This window comes from Phoenix dactylifera, chromosome 12, assembly GCF_051530095.1.
Source record: "Phoenix dactylifera cultivar Ajwa chromosome 12, Ajwa_hap1_PhDact_Kaust_v1.1, whole genome shotgun sequence".
NCBI lineage: Eukaryota > Viridiplantae > Streptophyta > Magnoliopsida > Arecales > Arecaceae > Phoenix > Phoenix dactylifera.
Window position 1 is genome coordinate 765,669 of NC_143201.1, and position 20,563 is coordinate 786,231.

Consider the following 20,563-nt stretch of genomic DNA (forward strand, 5'->3'; position numbering starts at 1 on the left):
CCTAAGGACTTCATCATATAAGAGTTCATTTGAAGATGAAATGATGAATAATGCCAAATAATACTTTATTAATTTATCAATTTATTTACAATATTCAATCATCAATATGCTGACGATTGACATTTAGGATACAATTCCCAACACCGACCGGTCGCCTCGGCTTGCGCCAGCCTTGGCCGACCAACGAGCGGAATTTCCTGAGGCCTAACCCTCGGATGCCTGGCTTAGCGCCGAAAGAATTTCCTGAGGCCTAACCCTCGAATGCCTGGCTTAGTCCCGGAAGAATTTCCTGAGGCCTAACCCTCGGATGCCTGGCTTAGCGCCGGAAGAATTTTCTGAGGCCTAACCCTCGGATGCCTGGCTTGGCGCCGGAAGAATTTCCTGAGGCCTAACCCTCGGATGCCTGGCTTGGCGCCGGAAGAATTTCCTGAGGCCTAACCCTCGGATGCCTGGCTTGGCGCCGGAAGAATTTCCTGAGGCCTAACCCTCGGATGCCTGGCTTAGCGCCGGAAGAATTTCCTGAGGCCTAACCCTCGGATGCCCGGCTTAGTCCCGGAAGAATTTCCTGAGGCCTAACCCTCGGATGCCCGGCTTAGTCCCGGAAGAATTTCCTGAGGCCTAACCCTCGGATGCCCGGCTTAGCGCCGGAAGAATTTTCTGAGGCCTAACCCTCGGATGCCTGGCTTGGCGCCGGAAGAATTTCCTGAGGCCTAACCCTCGGATGCCTGGCTTGGCGCCGGAAGAATTTCCTGAGGCCTAACCCTCGGATGCCTGGTTTGGCGCCGGAAGAATTTCCTGAGGCCTAACCCTCGGATGCCTGGCTTGGCGCCGGAAGAATTTCCTGAGGCCTAACCCTCGGATGCCTGGCTTAGCGCCGGAAGAATTTCCTGAGGCCTAACCCTCGGATGCCTGGCTTGGCGCCGGAAGAATTTCCTGAGGCCTAACCCTCGGATGCCTGGCTTGGCGCCGGAAGAATTTTCTGAGGCCTAACCCTCGGATGCCTGGCTTGGCGCCGGAAGAATTTTCTGAGGCCTAACCCTCGGATGCCTGGCTTGGCGCCGGAAGAATTTTCTGAGGCCTAACCCTCGGATGCCTGGCTTGGCGCCGGAAGAATTTCCTGAGGCCTAACCCTCGGATGCCTGGCTTAGTGCCGGAAGAATTTCCTGAGGCCTAACCCTCGGATGCCTGGCTTAGCGCCGGAAGAATTTCCTGAGGCCTAACCCTCGGATGCCTGGCTTAGCGCCGGAAGAATTTTCTGAGGCCTAACCCTCGGATGCCTGGCTTAGCGCCGGAAGAATTTCCTGAGGCCTAACCCTCGGATGCCTGGCTTAGCGCCGGAAGAATTTCCTGAGGCCTAACCCTCGGATGCCTGGCTTAGCGCCGGAAGAATTTCCTGAGGCCTAACCCTCGGATACCTGGCCTAGCGCCGGAAGAATTTCAAGAGTCGGGAGTCAGCGAGACGCTACCAAGAGTTAAAAAGAAGAAGGACGAAAGTGAAATGAAGAAACTCTATTTGCATTAACTTTCATTGTTTCAGGGCCGAGACCCATACAACTTGGCAAAACGCCAACACACAAAGAAAAGAACAAAAATACAGAAGGTCAGCTTGGAGGAATCCCCGGGTCGAGAACGTCGGGCACGTCCGCAGGGGGTAGGGAGACGGTTGGAGAAGCAGCAGGCAATGGCGCCGGAGGGGAGTCGAGAAGGGAGATCCCACTCAGGTCAATTTCGGGGTACTTAGCCGACACCCTTGCCAGGCCTTCCTCGAAGCCTAAGACAAAGGAGTCGGACCCAGCGTCCTACATGTCACGGACGAACTCGTCGGACTGACGATAGGCCTGTACCGCCTCCGACATATCACGGGTGAACTCGGCGGACTGACGATAAGCCTGTACCGCCTGACGCCCGATCTCCGCACTCTTCTCGGCCAGCGCCGCCTCTGCCCGCTCCATAATCTGAGCCTTCGCCTCCAAGACCTTCGCCACAATCCGGTCATCCGCCTCGGAGGAGACCCTCAGCAGATCAGCCTGAGCCTCCTTGTGCTTCGCCTCGGCAGCAATGCGAGCAGCCTCAGCCTCCTCCAGGCGCGAATGAAGCTCCTGGTCGCTCGCGCGGAACTTCTCCAAGGCCGACTCCAATTCGCCCAGCTTGGCTTCAAGAGACCGGGTTCGGTTGCGGGCGTTGTCGGCTGACCGCTGGGCCTTCTCCCACCTCTCCCGGTAGTCGGCAGCCTTCCGGGACTGCTTCTCGGCCCGCTCCTCCGCCTTCTTGATCTCGCCCTCGAGACCCGAGGCAACCTTGAGTTGCTCCTGAGCCTCCAACAGTTGCTTCTCGAGGGTGGCGAAGCCGAGTGCCTGCTCTTCGGCCACCTGGAGCCTCGTCTCGAGGTCCCTGGTCGTCCTCCCCGCCGCAGCCTGACCTCCCTCTTCTACTGCCTTCAGTTGGCTCTCGGCCCTCGCCAGAAGCCTCGCCTGTTCCTCGTAGCACTCCTCCAGGCGGACCATGTACTGGGCGAGCTAAGAGATAGGAAAAACGAGGGCGTCAGGCGGGGATCAACAGAGCCTATAAATGAGGAAAGTGACCAAAAGAGCACTCACCGACATGAGACAGACGCAGCTGGCAGCCCCAACGTCAGGGACCCTCATCTCCCGGACCCGCCTGCGGTCCTTCTCCAGCAGCACCGTCTCGATGAGGTTTCGGGCGCCGGCGAAAGTGAAGGCCGACCCCGACTTCTCCCCGGAGTCGGACGGTGGTTCTGCAGCCTTACCCTTACCCATCGCTTGGGGAAGAGTCATGCTGACCATGCTCGGGGCGGGGACCGCCCCTGGAATTGACAGGGTCCCGCTCGGCCGGGGCCTCGGCGCGTCCCTCCTCGTATCGTCCGGAGCCGACCGAGTCGAAGGCTGGGCTGGGGACCGATCACGTCCGACCCGTCCATCTCGGGCGCGCCCGGGTGATGCCTCCGGAGAAACGGTAGTCTCGGCATCGGAGGGCTGATACAGCGTCAACTCCCGGTCCGCGCCCGCGGCGTCCCCCTGATCGGTGGGTCCGGACCCGTTTGTCGGCGTCGGAGTCGCCTGCCGGCGGGACTTCTTCGCCGGTGGGGCCCCGCTCGGAGGAGCTCGTTTCTTCCTCCGGACTGCTTCCAGTAGGGACGTCCTACCAACAGCCGTTGCCTTGTCCGACCGCATGACGTCGTCGATCTCTGCGAAAAGGACGAGATGGTCGGAGGTTGAGAAACTGAAGGAAAGAACGAAACGAAAGAGGAGAAAAGAGCTAAAAAGAAATGGTGGCGGGCTCACGGTCAGCGGGGACCGAGCTCAGACCGACGTTCACCAAGGTATCCTCGGAAATAAGGCGAGCCACCGGGGGGAGCCGGCCCTCGGCAACCAACTTCTTCAAGACGGCGACGCCATCGGATTCCTCCCTCGACAACCTCGATAGGCCAATCGGGGACTTCATCGGCGTCTCCCAGGTTGCCCTGATTCCCCAAGAGGGATCTGCGTCAACGAAAAAGAAGCGCCCCTTCCAGCCGTGAATGGAGGTAGGAGCCTCCTTGACGAGGCCGCACCCTCGCCGCGCCGCAAAGCACCACCACCCTTTATCCTGGGGGTGGCCGCTCAGGCCGTAGCATTCCCAAAAGACATTCAGGGTGGCGGGAACCTCGTGCATGCGGCAGAGAACCTGAAAGGCCGTCAGGGCGCGCCATGAGTTCGGCACCAGTTGCGTCGGCGCCACTCTTAAACCCCGAAGCACCTGAACGACTAAGTCCGAGGGGAGAAAGCGGAACCCGGCCTGAAGAATGCCCTCATTGATGGCAACCTTCCCTGGAGGAGGATGGGACATCCTCTCCTCAGGCCCCGGGAGTGTAACATTGCAGGCCTCGGGAAGGTGGTATCGAGCCACGAACCTATCTAGGTCTTCGGCGACCAACTCCGACTTAATGCGGTCTGCTCTCACTTCGCCCATCCCTAATGGCCAGTGAATCTACGGTCAGGACAGGGTCAAGAAGGGGGAAAGGACCGGAACGACTGGAGTACACTAATACAAAAGGAGAGTATGGAGAGCCCTAAATTGAAGAATGAGGCAACTCACCGGAAGAGAAGGAAGAACGGCTCCGAGAGCGTCAAAGGAGGAGCAAGCGAACAGTCCGACGGCGATGACGGCAGCGCAAAGGAGAAACTCGAAGATGTCTGTAAAGAGAAAGGCGGACGAAGGAGGACCCCCGGTTAAATAGGCGGAAAGGTGGGTGACGCCTCGGTGACGCCAGAGGACGCCTGGCTGCCGAAGGGTCGCTCGCGCCCCAAAGGCGAATCGACGCCATTAAGGAAGGATGTCCGCCGAAATCCTCAAACTGCCAGGTCAGCAACAACCGCCATACGCCATAAAGAAGACGGGAAGCTCGAAGCGCGCGCGCCTCTCCGAGGGATGGCGGCAATCTCGAAGCATCACTTCCTTCACCCGTTCCCCTTCTGGTTCCAGGCTCGGAAGTGGGGGGCTACTGTTACGGGGGAACTCAGCCACCATGCCCCACGTGACCGACACGCGCGCCCAAGAAGACTACAGCTGCCCCTTGATCCAGTAACCCGACCCCGAGTCGGATATCTTCGGCTTCGCAGCCCGACCCCGAGTCGGCTGCCCCTTGATCCAGTAACCCGACCCCGAGTCGGATATCTTCGGCTTCGCAGCCCGACCCCGAGTCGGCTGCCCCTTGATCCAGTAACCCGACCCCGAGTCGGATATCTTCGGCTTCGCAGCCCGACCCCGAGTCGGCTGCCCCTTGATCCAGCAATCCGACCCCGAGTCGGCAATCTCTCGACAACGACAGGCTGTTCCCCTGAAGCACGCCGCGACCCTCTGCTCCACTACTCCCTGCAACGGTCGTATCCGGCGCTGCTCCACGATCTCCTGTAACAGCCGTACAAAGCGGAGCTCCACTACGCCCTGTCATGGCCGTACCCAGCGCTGCCCCACGACGCCCTGTAACGGCCATGTCAGTGGCAACTCCATCGTGCCACACGATGACCAACCCCCCAGAAGGACCCCCCAGCCTGGTATATATGCTGCTGGGGGGAGAAAGGGGGAGGTAAGAAAGAACTTCCAGTGCATTCTCCTACTGGCTACAATTATCTCTCCTTCTCCTCCAATCTCCTCTGACTTGATCGTCGGAGGGCCCCCACTACCCCAGTGGTGGTGCGAGGCTTGCTTGCAGGTTTTCCGGTGGAAAGTGGAGCGCAATCAACACCAACCAAGGCGACTCAGACGGAACCCCGTTCACACCGCTGTGCCAATCGTTCTCGGTTTGGACCACCAGCAACAGTTATATTAGAAATATTGGTGCAAAAAAAAAAGTGTTTTATGAAAATATACAAATAAATATAAAGAGAGAGTATTCACGCAAATTTTAAATTTTAAAACGGTATTTGGGGAGAGAAAAAAACCCTGCGAATGGAAGTGGTCAACGTTTCAAAAGGAAACGAGCCGCAAGCCGTGGAAAGCCCTTGAATAAAAGGGCGAGAGGGGCTGCTATACGGAACGCTACTACCTCCTCTTCGTCGCAAGGAGGATCCAATTGGAGAAGAAAACAAGAGGAAGAAGAGCGATAGGATCCGGCTGGTCTTAGAATTTTTATCGAGCATCGTCATCTTATTTTCCAGGCATGAGAAAGCTTCCGGAAGTGAAGGATGGAGACGCGGCGCATCCCCTGGTGGCAGTGGCCATCGACAAGGACAAAGGCAGCCAGAATGCCTTGAAATGGGCAGTAGACAACCTTGTCACCAGCGGCGAGACCCTCATCCTCGTCCATGTCAACACCAAGAGCCCCCCAGGTAAAGAACCTTCCTTACTTTGTTGTGTAATTTCACTATAAAATGATGCGAGACCTCTCCCTTGCCATCAGTAGTACCCTTGTTATATATATATGATGGATCTTGGTGATGATAAGCTATTTCTCATGCAATGCACCTCGCTGTGATAGCTATTGATGATAGCCATTGCTCATGCAATGCAGCGGGGAACCATGAGGATGGTGCTTGTTTCAAAGAACCCACGGATCCACAGATGAAAGAACTTTTCCTTCCCTTCCGTTGTTTCTGCACACGCAAGGATGTGAGTACCCTAATGTCCTGGCCTCAAACTTCCGCTTTCAAATTGTTCATTGTTTGTTGGGTTGATAAGACCTGATTCATTTGAACATCACTGCACATTTCTCATTCATCAATCTCATAGACAGGCAAATGGCATGTAACAAGAAAGTTCGGTATTTACTTTTATTGCTGACTCGGGGTGAATATTTCCCACAGATACGTAGTAAGGATGTGTTGCTTGAAGAGCACGATGTAGCGAAGGCAATTGTTGAATTTGTTTCCCATGCAGCGATTGAAAAGTTGGTCGTTGGTTACCCATCGAAGGGCGGATTTATGAGGTAATCGCTCCAAATTCCAAGCCCTATAAAAGAAAAATGAAATGAAATTCTATATATGTGCGTAAAAAAAAAAAAAAAAAAAATCTTCATACCCTCAATCGATCATGCTTAATTCAGCATCTTTTATCTCAGAAGATTCAAGAGCGCAGATACTCCCACCAACATCTCCAAAGGGGCACCCGATTTCTGCACCGTCTATGTCATCTCTAAAGGGAAGGTATTATCCATGCGAAACGCTGTTCGAGCAGCTCCGGCCATATCTCCCCTCCATGCTCAAATCCAGAGCCCTGCGAGCCTCAAATCCGACACCGTCACCCAACAACACTGCTCGCTTGGTCCAAGAGGTTTGAATTACTGCAACCGTCGCAATTAGCTTCTCGTCGATCAAAACGCACGGTTTTCTTTCATCCTTTATATTATATCGCTCGGCGGTCTCACCAGAAGAAAATGGCAAATTCTTGCAGCGCTGAGCGATGCAGCACTGGTGTCTCGCAGCCTGCACCAGGATGACTCGATCAAGTAAGTTAGACTTGCATGCAAAAGCATTAACAAGGTTGCCGTTCGACGAGGAGCATTGCATTGCTTCGTTATCGTATTTACCTGCTCTGAAACTAAGAATGGATTCGATTCCCGGAGCAGGTCGCCATTTGCCAGGGGAATGCGTGGCATGACCGCAAAGTCGTATACAGATTTGTCATTCCCAGACAGCGACATATCATTCGTGAGCTCGGGTAGGCCCAGCGTCGATCGCATGTACCCCCCAAGGTTATCCAGCGGGTCAGAAGCCCTTGATCATCGTAGCTTTGAGATGGTGACCACACCAATGAAGTCAGCTGATTCGTTCTCCACCGGGAATGATTTCTCCTCGATCTCGCAAGGCAGCACGGGAACATCATGGTCATCACAGACGATGGTACACACAACAGCAACTGAAAGATTTTATGCTCGAGTAAAAAACAATTTGGAAGCATTTACTGAATTAGATATGGAATTCCATACCTCTGTCTCGCAGGAAGATGTGGAAGCAGAGATGAAGAGGCTGAGGCTAGAACTCAAGCAAACAATGGACATGTATAACACAGCCTGCAGAGAAGCAATCACAGCGAAACAGAAGGTAAGATATCCCCTGCATGCTTGAAATCGAGTTCCCGTGCGATGATCCAGTTCAAACATGATCGATTTCTAACCGTACTTCGCTGCAGGCAATGGAGCTCCATCGTTGGAAGACGGAGGAAGAGCAGAGATTAGCAGAAGCTAAAATGGCGGAGGAATCTGCGATGGCTCTGGTGGAAAGAGAGAGAGCAAATAGTCGAGCAGCTTTAGAAGCAGCTCGAGCCTCCCAGAGGATTGCGGAGTTAGAAGCTCAGAAAAGAATCCATGCAGAGATGAAGGCACTCAAGGAGGCCGAGGAGAGGAAGAGAGCCGCAGACAGTATCCCGCATGCAGTCGTGAGGTATCGGCGATACATGATAGAGGACATCGAAGCAGCCACAGAATACTTCGCAGAACATCGTAAGGTTGGTGAGGGAGGTTATGGCCCTGTATATAAATGTTACCTGGATCATACGCCAGTGGCCATTAAGGTCCTCCGTCCTGATGCAGCTCAAGGGCGATCTCAATTTCAACAAGAGGTATGGAACACCACGAAATCTAATTAAGAGCCAACGAAGTCATAGTTATATTTGTCATCCACAGCAATGCGCTGCCGCGGCATGCATTACCTCGCATTCTAGTACTTATAAGTACTTCGGGATGCACAGGTTGAAGTACTGAGCTGCATTCGACATCCAAACATGGTTCTGCTTCTAGGTGCCTGCCCAGAGTACGGCTGTCTTGTGTATGAATACATGGCCAACGGGAGCTTGGATGATCGCCTGTTCCGGCGGGGAAACACGCCGATTATCCCGTGGCAGCACAGGTTCCGCATCGCTGCAGAGATCGCAAGGGGCCTCCTCTTCCTCCACCAGACCAAGCCGGAGCCGCTGGTGCACAGAGATCTCAAGCCCGGAAACATCCTTCTCGATCGAAACTATGTCAGCAAAATCAGCGACGTCGGGCTCGCACGGCTGGTGCCCCCATCGGTTGCCGATACCGTCACCCAGTATCGCATGACCTCCACGGCCGGGACATTCTGCTACATCGACCCCGAGTACCAGCAAACCGGCATGCTCGGCGTGAAGTCCGACGTCTACTCTCTCGGGGTCCTCCTGCTGCAGATCATCACGGCGAAACCCCCGATGGGGCTGACGCACCACGTCGGCCGTGCCATCGAGAAGGGGACCTTTGCTGATATACTGGACCCGGCAGTGACGGACTGGCCGGTGGAGGCGGCGCAATTCTTGGCCGAAATAGCTCTCAAATGTGCAGAGCTCAGACGCAAGGATCGACCAGATCTTGCCACCGTCGTGTTGCCGGAACTCGAAAGATTGAGAGAGCTTGGAGAAGAGAAGATGCATTACGGTATGCTGCCGAGCACGCACAGCTCACCCATGCACAGTCAAGTTTCCATGCAGGTATGCTGGTTTCGCAAAAATCATAGATCACCAGAAATTCCTTTGGATAACAACTTGCAGGCCATATAACTTCGTATTTTGGGATATATTTTCAGAGTCGTATATAATATATGTATAGATAAATATATGTGGGTGCGCTAAATCTCAGATTTTTCTCTCGTCCAGGATGTCATGAGTGACGCTTCGCTGACACAATCTGGCTATTCAACTGGATCATCAGTGACTGGAAGAAAATCAAATGTGGCATGAAAAGATCTAACAGACGGAATTAAAACCCAAGGTGAAGCTTTCCGTGATTCCCGAAACACATCCTTGATCCTTCGTGAACAGAGTTGCATATATGCCAACAAAAGCCAGAAGAGTATATTAAGAATATTCTTGGGTCCTGCAGGTACCTTGGCGATCCACCTGGAAATGCAAAAGCCAGATGTAGAAACATCAGTTTCTCAGTCTCAAGAAGAACACAATGTTAGCCGATTAATTGCAGGTGGCTACTTAGGCAGGGATAAGACAAATATGCTTGGAGAAAAAAGCTTCAATAAGCATATATACTACAATATTTCGAGATGCAGGTATCAGGAGGTAGAAAAGAACTGATGCAAAGAGCAATCCAAAGATATATAGGTGCCTTTGCTGACTATATCTGTTTGCATCAAACGCCTTTGCTGGTGGGGAACGAGTTTCACAACTGTTGCCTCTTCATATCCAAATCTGTGAAACTTTACCATTGTAAATGTAAACATTTTTGTCCTTCAGAATATATAATTTTGGAAATCGAAAGTCCATTTACAGGAAAATGGAAATGAAAATTATTGCAATAACTCAATCTGCACGAGCTTCCGTTGCTGAATTGTTAATAACTATAGCAACAATAAAAATATTGTTTCTTTCTCTTATAAGTTTTGGGCATTTAGTTTTCAATGCTGAGAAGCATAGCTGGACAAATATTTGTTTCCTCCACAGCGGATACTCCATTTTATTATAACCATTTCATGGAATTTTTTACGTTCCATTCGAATGAGCTTGTCTTCGAAAGTACTAGAGTAAGGTGGATCTTCCATGGAATGTGATAATTTCTTTTTAAAAATATCTCATCAATGTGTCCTCCACCATCAGCAAGCAAGCAGATAGTTGCAATTTCCAGCAACCCATTAAAATTATAGCTTACATTATGACATAGGCAGATCCTTAGGATCTGATCAGCCTCCCAACATTTATTTTATTTTATTATTATTATTTTTTTATGAAGAGGGAGGCAAAGCCTCTCGGCCTTTATTAGAAAAATAAAGTTTACAGAAACGATTTATAAAGAATTTGCAAGAAAAAAAATATATAGAAAAATAGTAATAAAAAACTTTTACAAAGGTAGTGGTCTGTGAGTAGACTAATTAAACTATTCAACTTGCTGAACACTCTCATAAATAATTTGAAGGATCTCTGTATCTTCAATGTATAACTATATAAGCTCCGCATCCTGATGTGAGTCAGCCTTTTTCTAAAAAAATAAATCAACGTCTCTCAGCGTGCAGCACCAATGCTGCGAAGTTATTCCAAAGTTTGAGATGAGGGTCAAGCAACTTCTCAGAACACAAATGCTTCCAGCTAAAGAAGGTTGATAAAGTTTTTTGCAAAACACAATAGATAGAACTCGATTTCTTTAAGAAAATTCGAGCATTTCGTTCCTTCCATATTTTTCAATAGACAGCAGCAATTAACTATTCCACAGCTTTTCTCATTGATGGTTGAAATTTTCTGTTTCTCCATTTGATCCATAAATCACTAATACTGGTAGGCCATCCTCTCAGATTTAGCTGCACTTTAATTGTTGTCCATAAACTACGGGCATATAGGCACCTAATTAGTAGATGGAAGATCGTTTTGGTTCTTTTTCCAAACGGCACACATCCATCACTAATTTGCCATTCTTTTTTAGTAAGAATCTCTCTTGTATGTAGTCAATTTTTGAGTGCATGCTATATAAAAATTCTCACTTTTTCTCGTAAAGTTGTCTTCCACAAGTTCTTATAAAAAGGACAGTGAAGGCCGTCATTATTAAGAAATTTGTAAAAAGAGTTTACTGTAAAATAACCTTTTTATGAGAGTTTTCATAAGAGGACATCGCCAATTAGAGACGATCTTACATGAGAGAACTTCTTTGAGGGTATATAGTTGATCCATCTATTGTCTTGTCAGTAAGGCTGCAAATAGGTCGGATCAACCTGAAATCCGACCCGATCCGACTCGCGTAAGCCCAGACCTGACCCGCCCTAAATGAACCGAAGAGAGAGAGAGAGAAAGAGGGGAAAAAATAAGAGTTTTTTTTTTTGTGTCGTGGCACTATTGGTCCGTCAAGATTCTCTCTCGATCTATTATACTGTTGATACCTTTGGTGTCTCGGTAGTCGGTAGCTGGCTCTTTTTTTTTTTCCTTCGGATTTTTGGTTTTTGTTTTTTTTTAACTTTTGCAAGGAGGAAGTGAAGGAACACTGAACTGAATATGGGTCACGTGCCAGTTTTCTGCAATGGAATTGGATTTTGGAAGATGGTCTGGGATTGTTTTTGTCCTCGTGAGAGGGGAGCTGGGGGACACAAAGTTCCGTCCAATCAGCCATATAGATAAAAAATAGTGTGATATGAAATTTGGCTTGCATACCGATTTAGTTAGTAAGTCATGGGTCATCTATGTGACTGGAGGTTAATTGCAAGTCCAAGTCATGGGTCACCCAGCACCTCATAATTATGATATGACGAAATTAGATTTGCTCAAATACTTTCCCAGAAGCACAAAAATAAAAAGAACCTGATTCAGATTCGAATCCGATCCGACCTTCGACTGGATCGGGTCTGAGTCCAAAATTAGGATCCGAACAAAAAATCGGATCAGATCGGTGTCACTCGGGATCCGACCCGATTCATTTGTACCCCTACTTATAAGAAACTCTCTTACTTTAACTTTATAAGAGAGTGTGCTCCATGACTACTGTGAGGCAACTCAATAGCATAGAACTTAGTAAACAAAGAGAAGAGCTTCAAGGCCCCGGCCAGCTATCCTCCCAAAAGCGGATATTGGTGCCATTTCCCAATTTAAATAACAAACAGTTCTAAAAGGCTTCAAGCTGTTTGCCGATGTCTTTCCAAATAGTGTTGGGATCCCGTCAAGTTGTGGCCCACATTGACAAATGGCGTCAATATGGTCCAAGTGAGAGAATGTTGGATCCCGTTTTAATTAAACCCTGCTTCCGTTTAATTAGAACCCATATTTGACAAGTGTCCCTTTAATTTCGTAAATCCTGATAATCACAAGGGCATTGAGGTATTTTCACAGCAGTGAAGGGTTACCTTGATGGGGGTGACTCTTCACGGATGTAACCACCTGCAAGAACTTCCAAACCCATTTTACAAGATATGCTAGATTCATTTTCTCAATATTTTTTATCCCCAGCCCTCCTTGTTTCTTGAACCTACACACCAAATCCCAATTACCAAGTAGTGGAAGCCACTAACTTTGTCTACTTCTTTCTAAAGGAATGCACGACGTATTTGATCAATCCTGTTAAAAACCCATTTTGGTAATCTAAATAACGATATACAGTGAGAAGGGAGAGATGACATCACGCCATTAATAAGGGCAAGCATACCCCCCCCCCCCCTAACGAGAGAAATCTTTCTTTCGAAGTAGCCAATCTCCTATTGATCTTCTCTAACAGTGGAAGCCAACATTGTCTTGTAAGTCTCTTGTCAAATAGTGGCAGGCCCAAGTAAGTAAAAGGTAGGGTACCTGTCTTGCAATTTATCAAAGCAGCTATCATATCGGATTCCTCCTCATGCATATTAAGGCCAATAATTGAGTTTTTATGGAAATTTATTCTCAATCATGAAGCCTCTTCAAATATCAGGAGAATAGTTATCGCTGCAGCAATACTTTCCTTTTTTGCGGCACAAAAGAGCAGAATATCGTTAGCAAATTGAAGACTTTTAATATTATGAAAAACATCGAATAATTAAAAGTTGAAGGTTGTAGAGATATTACCGGATATTATAACGTTGTGGAAGTAAAATAGAAAATCTTACAAATTTTATATTTTTTTCTTCATGTGGTCAGAGACTTAAACAAATACTTCTAAAATTTTAACAATATATGTGCCTTGATTTATATAATTACATCTTGATGTATACAACTTTGAGGATCCATACAAATATATCTAATTTCATATTGGTTATTTGTTAGATAGATCGTGAATACTTATGCAAGATCACGTAATTTAAATAATATTTTTTGATAAATTTTTTAAGATAAAATTCTAAGTTGTTATAAATGGTACAAGAGCATAACCAGCCCATAATCCATATAAACTAGAAATACTACAGCATGATTTTATTGAGTCTGAACTGTCTGGGCGTTGTTCGGTTTGCACTACCTTACTAATTATGTGAGCCGTGATTCCGTGAATAGCCGCTTTGGAACTTTGAAAATATCAACTCGGTTCATCAGGTCCTTCCATTCAGCGAAGCCACCAAGGTGGTAGCCTGGTGGTAAGGAGGCGATAATTCCGCCCAAGTTGCCCGGGTTCGAAACGTACGGGCGTCGATTAAATTCGGAGACCGGATGCCTCACGCCTGGATGGCTTGGTGGCGGTTATACTTTTCTTCCAGTTGTACGTGGGTGGTGCCAGATGTGACGTACTCACCTTCGGATGGAAAGGGTATGAGTAAAACGGAGTCTACCCACATCGAACATTCTTCTGACGGGGCGGAGGCTTAGTAGGGGCTGCTAAGCGAGGGTGGGCTGGTCCATTTCTCTCCCTATCCCTTTCTTTTTCAGCCAAAAAAAAAAAAAAAAAAAAGGGCACAACTTGCATGGATCCATTACCGTCGACATGATAACCACGTGATTAATAGCAAGGGTCGGTGAAACGGAAGTGTCGGCGCGCGTGTACGACGGAGATAAAGCTATTTAACCGCATGGGACTTTTCCTCTTGCCATCGTTCTTCACGTGCTAAAGTTTGCTGATCTTTGGGTATGAACTTTATGAGCATGTCATAATGGCAAGGCATTTTAATTAAAAACTATATTTTGATTCTCCACTACGTGATAACCCACCATAACTCCTTTACAGCACAAATTACAGTCCTCTTTGTCCTGTAGACTTTTATTTCTTAAGATGAAAAGCAAGGCAGTGAGAAACTTCTCCTAATTTATTATATAAATGGTAAAGAATTATGATAACGTTTTATAAGAGAATATAGAAAAAAAAAATATAAAGTGAGTAAGTAGAGAAGGAAAAACAATTTGATAGGAAGGATCCTGTGATTTTTAGTTGATTTAGCCAAACATAAGTTATGCTACATGTTGCTGGAAATTGGACCCGGGGGCGGCCGCGAACCGAAGAGGAGGAGGAGCTCCGGCGAACACTGGCGGGCGGCGATCCGTCGGCGGGCGGCGTCCTCCGTGGGGGCCTGCAAGAAGCCGGTGGCCGGACTTTTCCGGCGCCGGCCCTCCGATGCCTAAGTCAGAGGGGGGCTTAATTTTGAAGAAGGAGAGGGACTGTATTTCCAAGTCCGAAGCCTCCCTTGGGAGGAAGAAGCCTCCTCTCTTTTAGAGGGAAAAGCTCCCCTTTTATAGGAAGAGCAGCAGGGTTACCTGTGATGTGACCGGGCGAATTAATGGGTTACCGTCACGATTGGACGTGGGCGTGTGAAGTAATGAGTTGCCGTGGATGGCCCGTTCCCATCATGGGAGGAGGTTGCGTGCAGCAAGAGCTTGCTTGTGGCGTGCAGCGCAGTACATTCTTGGGAATGGTGAGGTGTTGACAGTCGTAGCAGGGTATGGTCCCTGATTGATATGTCGTGGCGTGGCCGGCAAGTAAAGCATGGTGCGGTAAGGCTGCTGCAGGGCATGGCCGCAGCATATAGACGACGAGGTCGGCCTTCTGAGGTCAGCTCGGCCTTCTGTGCTCAGCTTTCTAGTCTCGGCCTGCTGAGCTCGGCCTTCTGAGCTCGGCAGCCTTCTGGTCTCGGTCTTCGGAGCTCGGCCTTCTGTGCTCGGCAGCATGGATGAGCTCGGCAGCCTTCTGAGCTCGACTCGGCTTTCTGAGCTCGGCCTGCATGATGAGCTTTCTAGTCTCGGCCTGCTGAGCTCGGCTTTCTGAGCTCGGCTCGGCCTGCATGAGCTCGGCCTTCTGTGCTCGGCAGCATGGATGAGCTCGGCCTTCTGTGCTCGGCAGCATGGATGAGCTCGACAGCCTTCTGAGCTCGGCTTGCATGAGCTCGGCTCGGCTTTCTGAGCTCGGCTTGCATGATGAGCTCGGCCTGTATGATGAGCTCGGCCTGCATGGTCAGCTCGATCTTGCTGACGGATTTGGGTGCTATAATTGCATTTGTGGGGTGGTCCATTTTTTTCCCAATACTATCCCCCGACTTCCGAGTTCGAGCAGCTTTTTGGCTCGGGCGAAGGAAGTAGTCTAGTCGTCGATCATCCTGTAACATAGCCAAATATATATGGAGATGTGCGTGCCAAGTAGGGTGTACCTCTCATGCAGTTGGAGTTAAGTGCTCCAGGTTGACTCAGCGGCCTTCTTTGGCCTTGTCTGTTGACGATCAAGCCGAAATCGAGCCGAGCTCGATTAGTCGATGGAGATCGAGCCGAGCTCGATTAGTCGATGGAGATCGAGCCGAGCTCGATTAGTCGATGGAGATCGAGCCGAGCTCGATTAGTCGATGGAGATCGAGCCGAGCTCGATTAGTCGATGTAGCATGACGTTAATCCTTTAACTGGGGGATCCGAGCTTGGTCGGGAATCCGATCTTGAAGACATACGGGAGATGGACTTCATTCGTTGGCGATCGTGCGCCCTTATTCGGAGCGGGGCGACGTTGGAGATAGAGATACTCGTAGGTCGTTTTTTGGATTCTCCGACCTGAAAATAGATAAAATATTGAAATTATTTGAAGCCAAAGTGGCGTCCTGTACCTTTTGGAGATATTTTGATGGCTCCTGAGCTCCAAAGTCCCTCAGGACTTGGCTCAGCACCGGCCTTCTTTGGCTCGATTTTCTGGGAGGTGTTCTGCGCTCGGGCTTCTGAGCTCGCGCTTATGAGCTCAGCAGCCTTCTGGTCTCGGCCTTCTGAGCTCGGCCTGCATGAGCTCGGCCTGGATGAGACTGCTGCAGGTCGTGGCTGCAGCATGTGGATGACGAGCTCGGCCTTCTGAGCTCGGCCTGGATGAGACTGCTGCAGGTCGTGGCTGCAGCATGTGGATGACGAGCTCCGCCTTCTGAGCTCGGCTCGGCCTGGATGAGCTCAGCCTGGATGAGACTGCTGCAGGTCGTGGCTGCAGCATGTGGATGATGAGCTCGGCCTTCTGAGCTCGGCCTGGATGAGACTGCTGCAGGTTGTGGCTGCAACATGTGGATGACGAGCTCGGCCTTCTGAGCTCGGCTCGGCCTGCATGAGCTCGGTTTTCGGAGCTCGGCAGCATGGATGAGCTCGGCAGCCTTCTGAGCTCGGCTTGCATGATGAGCTCGGCTCAGTCTTCTGAGCTCGGCTTGGCTCTCTGTGCACGGCCGGGGCTTCGGTGATGGCGACGCTCTGAAGGAGAGCAACGTCACGAGCGCCGTCGTAAGGACTTACACCCATGAGGAGGGAGTACATAACTCTCCTTCTCCAGACCTCAGCTTTTATTTCTCTTTCCCTCCAACTCGTTGATGTGAGACTTGGGCTACTACTTCTCACTAGTTGCCCCCACGTACGTCGTTGTAGCGGGAGCCATGCCTGATTCGAGATGGCTCGGGAGAAAGTTTCTTCCTCTGCTTAACATGAACCCGTGGAGGCGGCACAGGAGGAGCCTCCACTTGTTGCAGGCTTTGGGCTGCAATGGCTAGCGCTTGGACTTGCTGCACTAGCGCGTCGAAGTGCTCGGGTTGGACTTGTGGAGCTTGATCTGCCGGAGGTCTTGGTGGTGGATTCTGGACTGAGCGCCCGGGGCTTGGAGCATGATGCCGGGAGGTATCAGAGACTCCTCTGCTCCTTAGTTTCATGGCCACAACTCGGGCCCTTCCTCTAGCGCCAACTGTTGCTGGAAATTGAACCCGGGGGCGGCCGCGAACCGAGGAGGAGGAGGAGCTCCGGCGAACACTGGCGGGCGGCGATCCGTCGGCGAGCGGCATCCTCCGGGGGACCTGCAAGAAGCCGGCCCTTCCTCTAGCGCCAACTGTTGCTGGAAATTGGACCCGGGGGCGGCCGCGAACCGAGGAGGAGGAGCTCCGGTGGGAGAATCGGCGGACGGCGGTTCGTCGTCTGGCGGTGTCCTCCGGGGGGGCCTGTGAGCGAGAACGGTGGGCGGTGGATCGTCGGCGTGCGGCTCCTTCCGGAGGAACCTGCAAGAAGCCGGTGGCCGGGCTTTTCCGGCGCCGGCCCTCCGATGCCTAAGTCAGAGGGGGGCTTAATTTTGGAGAAGGGAGAGGGACTGTATTTCCAAGTCCGAAGCCTCCCTTGGGAGGAAGAAGCCTCCAGCCCCCTTTTTAGAGGGAGAAGCTCCCCTTTTATAGGGAGAGTGGCAGGGTTACCTGTGATATGACTGGGCGAATTAATGGGTTACCGTCACGATTGGACGTGGGCGTGGAAGTAATGAGTTGCCGTGGATGGCCCGTTCCCATCATGGGAGGAGATGGCGTGCAGCCAGAGCTTGCTTGAGGCGCACAGTGCAGTACATTCTTGGGAATGATGAGGCGTTGACAGTCGTAGCAGAGTATGGTTCCTGATTAATATGTCGTGGCGTGGCCGGCAAGTAAAACATGGTGCGCTAAGGCTGCTGCAGGGCATGGCCGCAGCATATAGATGACGAGGCCGGCCTTCTGAGGTCAGCTCAGCCTTCTGGTCTCGTCCTGCTGGTCTTAGCCTTCTGTGCTCGGCCTGCTGTGCTCGGCCTGCTGAGCTCGGCTCGGCTTTCTGAGCTCGGCTCGGCCTGCATGAGCTCGGCCTTCGGAGCTCGGCCTTCTGTGCTCGGCAGCATGGATGAGCTCGGCTTGCATGAGCTCGGCTCGACTTTCTGAGATCGGCCTGCATGATGAGCTCGGCCTGCATGATGAGCTCGACCTGCATGGTGAGCTCGATCTTGCTGACGGATTTGGGTGCTATAATTGCATTTGTGGGGTGGTCCATTTTTTCCCCAATACTACCCCCCGACTTCCGAGTTCGAGCAGCTTTTTGGCTCGGACGAAGGAAGTAGTCTAGTCGTCGATCATCCTGTAACATAGCCAAATATATATGGAGATGTGCGTGCCAAGTAGGGTGTACCTCTCATGCAGTTGGAGTTAAGTGCTCCAGGTTGACTCAGCGGCCTTCTTTGGCCTTGTCTGTTGACGATCAAGCCGAAATCGAGCCGAGCTCGATAGTCGATGGAGATCGAGCCGAGCTCGATTAGTCGATGGAGATCGAGCCGAGCTCGATTAGTCGATGGAGATCGAGCCGAGCTCGATTAGTCGATGTAGCATGACGTTAATCCTTTAACTGGGGGATCCGAGCTTGGTCGGGAATCCGATCTTGGAGACATACGGGAGATGGACTTCATTCGTTGGCGATCGTGCGCCCTTATTCGGAGCGGGGCGACGTTGGAGATAGAGATACCCGTAGGTCGTTTTTTGGATTCTCCGACCTGAAAATAGATAAAATATTGAAATTATTTGAAGCCAAAGTGGCGTCCTGTACTTTTTGGAGATATTTTGATGGCTCCTGAGCTCCAAAGTCCCTCAGGACTTGGCTCAGCACCGGCCTTCTTTGGCTCGATTTTCTGGAAGGTGTTCTGCGCTCGGGCTTCTGAGCTTGCGCTTATGAGCTCAGCAGCCTTCTGGTCTCGGCCTTCTGAGCTCGGCCTGCATGAGCTCGGCCTGGACGAGACTGCTGCAGGTCGTGGCTGCAGCATGTAGATGACGAGCTCGGCCTTCTGAGCTCGGCCTGGATGAGACTGCTGCAGGTCGTGGCTGCAGCATGTGGATGACGAGCTCGGCCTTCTGAGCTCGGCTCGGCCTGCATGAGCTCGGCCTGGATGAGACTGCTGCAGGTCGTGGCTGCAGCATGTGGATGACGAGCTCGGCCTTCTGAGCTCGGCTCGGCCTGCATGAGCTCGGCCTGGATGAGACTGCTGCAGGTCGTGGCTGCAGCATGTGGATGACGAGCTCGGCCTTCTGAGCTCGGCCTGGATGAGACTGCTGCAGGTCGTGGCTGCAGCATGTGGATGACGAGCTCGGCCTTCTGAGCTCGGCTCGGCCTGCATGAGCTTGGCCTGGATGAGCTCGGCAGCCCTCTGAGCTCGGCTTGCATGATGAGCTCGGCTCAGTCTTCTGAGCTCGGCTTGGCTCTCTGTGCACGGCCGGGGATTCGGTGATGGCGACGCTCTGAAGGAGAGCAACGTCACGAGCACCGTCGTAAGGACTTACACCCATGAGGAGGGAGTACATAACTCTCCTTCTCCAGACCTCAGCTTTTATTTCTCTTTCCCTCCAACTCGTTGATGTGAGACTTGGGCTACTACTTCTCACTAGTTGCCCCCACGTACGTCGTTGTAGCGGGAGCCATGCCTGATTCGAGATGGCTCGGGAGAAAGTTTCTTCCTCTGCTTAACATGAACCCGTGGAGGCGGCACAGGAGGAGCCTCCACTTGTTGCAGGCTTTGGGCTGCAATGGCTAGCGCTTGGACTTGCTGCACTAGCGCGTCGAAGTGCTCGGGTTGGACTTGTGGAGCTTGATCTGCCGGAGGTCTTGGTGGTGGATTCTAGACTGAGCGCCCGGGGCTTGGAGCATGATGCCGGGAGGTATCAGAGACTCCTCTGCTCCTTAGTTTCATGGCCACAACTCGGACCCTTCCTCTAGCACCAACTGTTGCTGGAAATTGGACCCGGGGGCGGCCGCGAACCGAGGAGGAGGAGGAGCTTCGGCGAACACTGGCGGGCGGCGATCCGTCGGCGGGCGGCGTCCTCCGTGGGGGGCCTGCAAGAAGCCGGTGGCCGGGCTTTTCCGGCGCCGGCCCTCCGATGCCTAAGTCAGAGGGGGGCTTAATTTTGGAGAAGGAGAGGGACTGTATTTCCAAGTCCGAAGCCTCCCTTGGGAGGAAGAAGCCTCCTCTCTTTTAGAGGGAGAAGCTCCCCTTTTATAGGAAGAGCAGCAGGGTTACCTGTGATGTGACCGGGCGAATTAATGGGTTACCGTCACGATTGGACGTGGGCATGTGAAGTAATGAGTTGCCGTGGATGGCCCGTTCCCATCATGGGAGGAGGTTGCGTGCAGCAAGAGCTTGCTTGTGGCGTGCAGCGCAGTACATTCTTGGGAATGGTGAGGTGTTGACAGTCGTAGCAGGGTATGGTCCCTGATTGATATGTCGTGGCGTGGCCGGCAAGTAAAGCATGGTGCGGTAAGGCTGCTGCAGGGCATGGCCGCAGCATATAGACGACGAGGTCGGCCTTCTGAGGTCAGCTCGGCCTTCTGTGCTCAGCTTTCTAGTCTCGGCCTGCTGAGCTCGGCCTTCTGAGCTCGGCAGCCTTCTGGTCTCGGTCTTCGGAGCTCGGCCTTCTGTGCTCGGCAGCATGGATGAGCTCGGCAGCCTTCTGAGCTCGGCTCGGCTTTCTGAGCTCGGCCT

The 20,563-nt window shown here is 51.4% G+C and overlaps 1 protein-coding gene across 1 annotated transcript; it reads left to right on the top strand.

Annotated features, from left to right (window-relative positions):
* The first annotated feature begins 5,067 nt into the window (after window positions 1-5,067).
* Window positions 5,068-9,755, top strand: LOC103713152 (U-box domain-containing protein 52). The gene is made up of 11 exons (XM_089926730.1): window positions 5,068-5,828; window positions 6,011-6,108; window positions 6,303-6,424; window positions 6,557-6,768; window positions 6,889-6,943; window positions 7,064-7,337; window positions 7,437-7,538; window positions 7,627-8,055; window positions 8,185-8,937; window positions 9,103-9,217; window positions 9,329-9,755. Exons 1-10 carry the CDS (start codon window positions 5,660-5,662, stop codon window positions 9,184-9,186), a joined length of 2,298 nt encoding a protein of 765 aa, XP_089782856.1. The 5' UTR covers window positions 5,068-5,659; the 3' UTR covers window positions 9,187-9,217; window positions 9,329-9,755.
* The last annotated feature ends 10,808 nt before the right edge of the window (window positions 9,756-20,563 follow it).

What these genes read in the sequence shown, in the direction of transcription:
- LOC103713152 (XM_089926730.1), top strand. Translation starts at nt 5,660, where the DNA reads ATGAGAAAGCTTCCGGAAGTGAAGGATGGAGACGCGGCGCATCCCCTG. An exon ending in GTTTCTGCACACGCAAGGAT is followed by an intron (nt 6,109 to 6,302) that starts GTGAGTACCCTA and finishes TATTTCCCACAG; the next exon opens with ATACGTAGTAAGGATGTGTT. An exon ending in CATGGTCATCACAGACGATG is followed by an intron (nt 7,338 to 7,436) that starts GTACACACAACA and finishes TCTGTCTCGCAG; the next exon opens with GAAGATGTGGAAGCAGAGAT.